Here is a 2109-nt window from a genome sequence, read left to right on the forward strand (position 1 = left end):
ATTTCTTTGTCACAGTAGTTGTATGAATATCCATGAATATAAAAATGAACAAGTTCAGCTGAACAAAGAAATTTTAGGAGAGCTTAAAGTATACTGAGGAAAATTTTTTTCTCCCCTCTCTCCTCTCTCTCTCTTTTCCCCTCTCTCTCCCCCCTCTCTCCTCACTCGCTACTCTCCCTCTCTCCCACTCGCTCCCTCTCCCTCTCTCCCTCACTCGCTCCTCGCCCTCTTTCCTCACTCGCTCCTCTCCCTCTCCCCTCTCTCGCTCCTCTCCCTCTCCCCTCTCTCGCTCCTCTCCCTCTCTCCTCACACGCTCCTCTCCCTCTCTCCTCACTCGCCTCTCGTCCCTCTACCCTCACGACAGCCTCCTTCTCCCTCTCTCCTCACTCGCTCATCTCCCTACCGTCCCCTCTCTCGTCCTCTCCTTCTCCCCGCACTCGCTCTCTCCTCTACAATCACTCGCTCCTCTCCGTCTCCCCTCACTCGCTCCTCTCCGTCTCCCCTCACTCGCTCCTCTCCCTCTCCCCTCACTCGCTCCTCTCCCTCTCTCCTCACTCGCTCCTCTCCCCCTCTCCCTCACTCGCTCCTCTCCCGCTCCACCTCATCGCTCCTCCCCTCTGCCCCTCACTCGCTCCTCTCCCTCTCCCCTCACTCGCTCCTCTCCCTCTCTCCTCACTCGCTCCTCTCCCTTCTCCCCTCTCTCTCGCACCTCGCCCTCCTCCCTCTCTCGCTCCTCTCCCTCGCCCCTCTCTCGCTCCTTCTCCCTCTTCCCCTCTCTCGCTCCTCTCCCTCTCCCTCACTCGCTCCGCTCCCCTCTCCCCTCACTCGCTCCTCTCCCTCGCCCCTCACTCGCTCCTCTCCCTCTCTCCTCACTCGCTCCGTTCCCTCTCTCTCACTCGCTCCTCTCCCCTCTCCTCACTCGTCTCTCCCTCTCGCCCACTCGCTCTCTCCCTCTCTCCTCACTTCGCTCCTCTCCCTCTCTCGCTCCTCTCCCTCTCCCCTCTCGCTCCTCTCCCTCTCCCTCTCTCGCTCCTCTCCCTCTCCCCTCACCGCACTCTCCTCTCTCCCCTCATCTCCGCGCCATCTACCTCTCCCCTCACTCGCTCCTCTCCTCTCTCCTCACTCGCTCCTCTCTCTCTCCCTCGCTCCTCTCCCTCTCCCCTCACTCGCTCCTCGCCCTCTCCCCCTCACTCGCTCCTCGCCCTCTCCCCTCTCTCTCTCCTCTCCCTCTCCCCTCACTCGCTCCTCTCCCTCTCTCCCCGTCTTCCTCCCCCTTTCCTCTCTCCCCCTCTCCCTCCCCTCCCTCTCCCACCGTCCGCCACCCCCTCCTCCCTTACCTCCCGCCCGACCTCCCTTCAGGAAAGGGAGCGAGCGGAGGGCAAGGGAAAGAGCTACGTCTAACGAGCAAATCATTAGCGCTGCTCCTGGAAGGCGACTGCGAGAGGCCGATTAGTTTCCTGATGGTGACTAAATAATTACATCCTTGGCCGGTCTCTGGGTAATGGTCATAATGCGAGAGAGCGAGAGAGAAAAAAAAATGTTCACCGCATTTCATTTTGTCACTTCTATGTATAGAAGGGTGTAGCCACAACGACTTGCGTGGGGAGACTATGATGGCTATCTGGGGAGGTTGACGAACTCTTCTTGACTGTGTACTAAAAAAAAAGGGAACTTTCATATTCGTACACACCCTTACGTGTAGGCTACAGGCAGACGTAGCCTACTCACACTCATACCCGTAGGAGTTGGGTTCAAGGTCTGTTTAAGTATGTAGACCTTGCTTGGGTTATGCCTTAACCTTGCTGGCTTTTTAAGTTCATTTTTAGGCCTGTATTTTGTGGCAGTGAACACATGATATTTTTGGCTTAACTTTGGGAAGGATATATTGGCTTGATGTGGAATAAAAAGTTTCGAGTCCGTTGTAGCTCGCACATTCTGATACGAAAATAGAATAGTGCATTCTTGCAGTGTATCAATTGTAATTGTAATTTATAAGTTATTTGTTCGAGTCCTTCTGAATTTCTGACCTTGTGAAGGAAAAGTTCGTTACGCTTCGCCAGATTGCAAAACCCATCGCGCGGCCGGGGAGGGGCGAGTGCAGCTTACGTA

At 55.8% G+C, this 2109-nt stretch overlaps 1 protein-coding gene across 1 annotated transcript in view; it reads left to right on the forward strand.

Moving 5' to 3' along the window:
- Window positions 1-1613: 1613 nt before the first annotated feature.
- Window positions 1614-2109, forward strand: part of LOC119592830 (KAT8 regulatory NSL complex subunit 1-like) — a gene marked incomplete in the record, with an annotated part of 7253 nt that continues 6757 nt past the window's right edge. The window contains 2 exon segments of the mRNA XM_037941735.1: window positions 1614-1629; window positions 1743-1756. Coding sequence (XP_037797663.1) covers window positions 1614-1629; window positions 1743-1756 — 30 coding nt within the window.

This window comes from Penaeus monodon, chromosome 31, assembly GCF_015228065.2.
Source record: "Penaeus monodon isolate SGIC_2016 chromosome 31, NSTDA_Pmon_1, whole genome shotgun sequence".
In the NCBI taxonomy this organism is placed as follows: Eukaryota; Metazoa; Arthropoda; class Malacostraca; order Decapoda; family Penaeidae; genus Penaeus; species Penaeus monodon.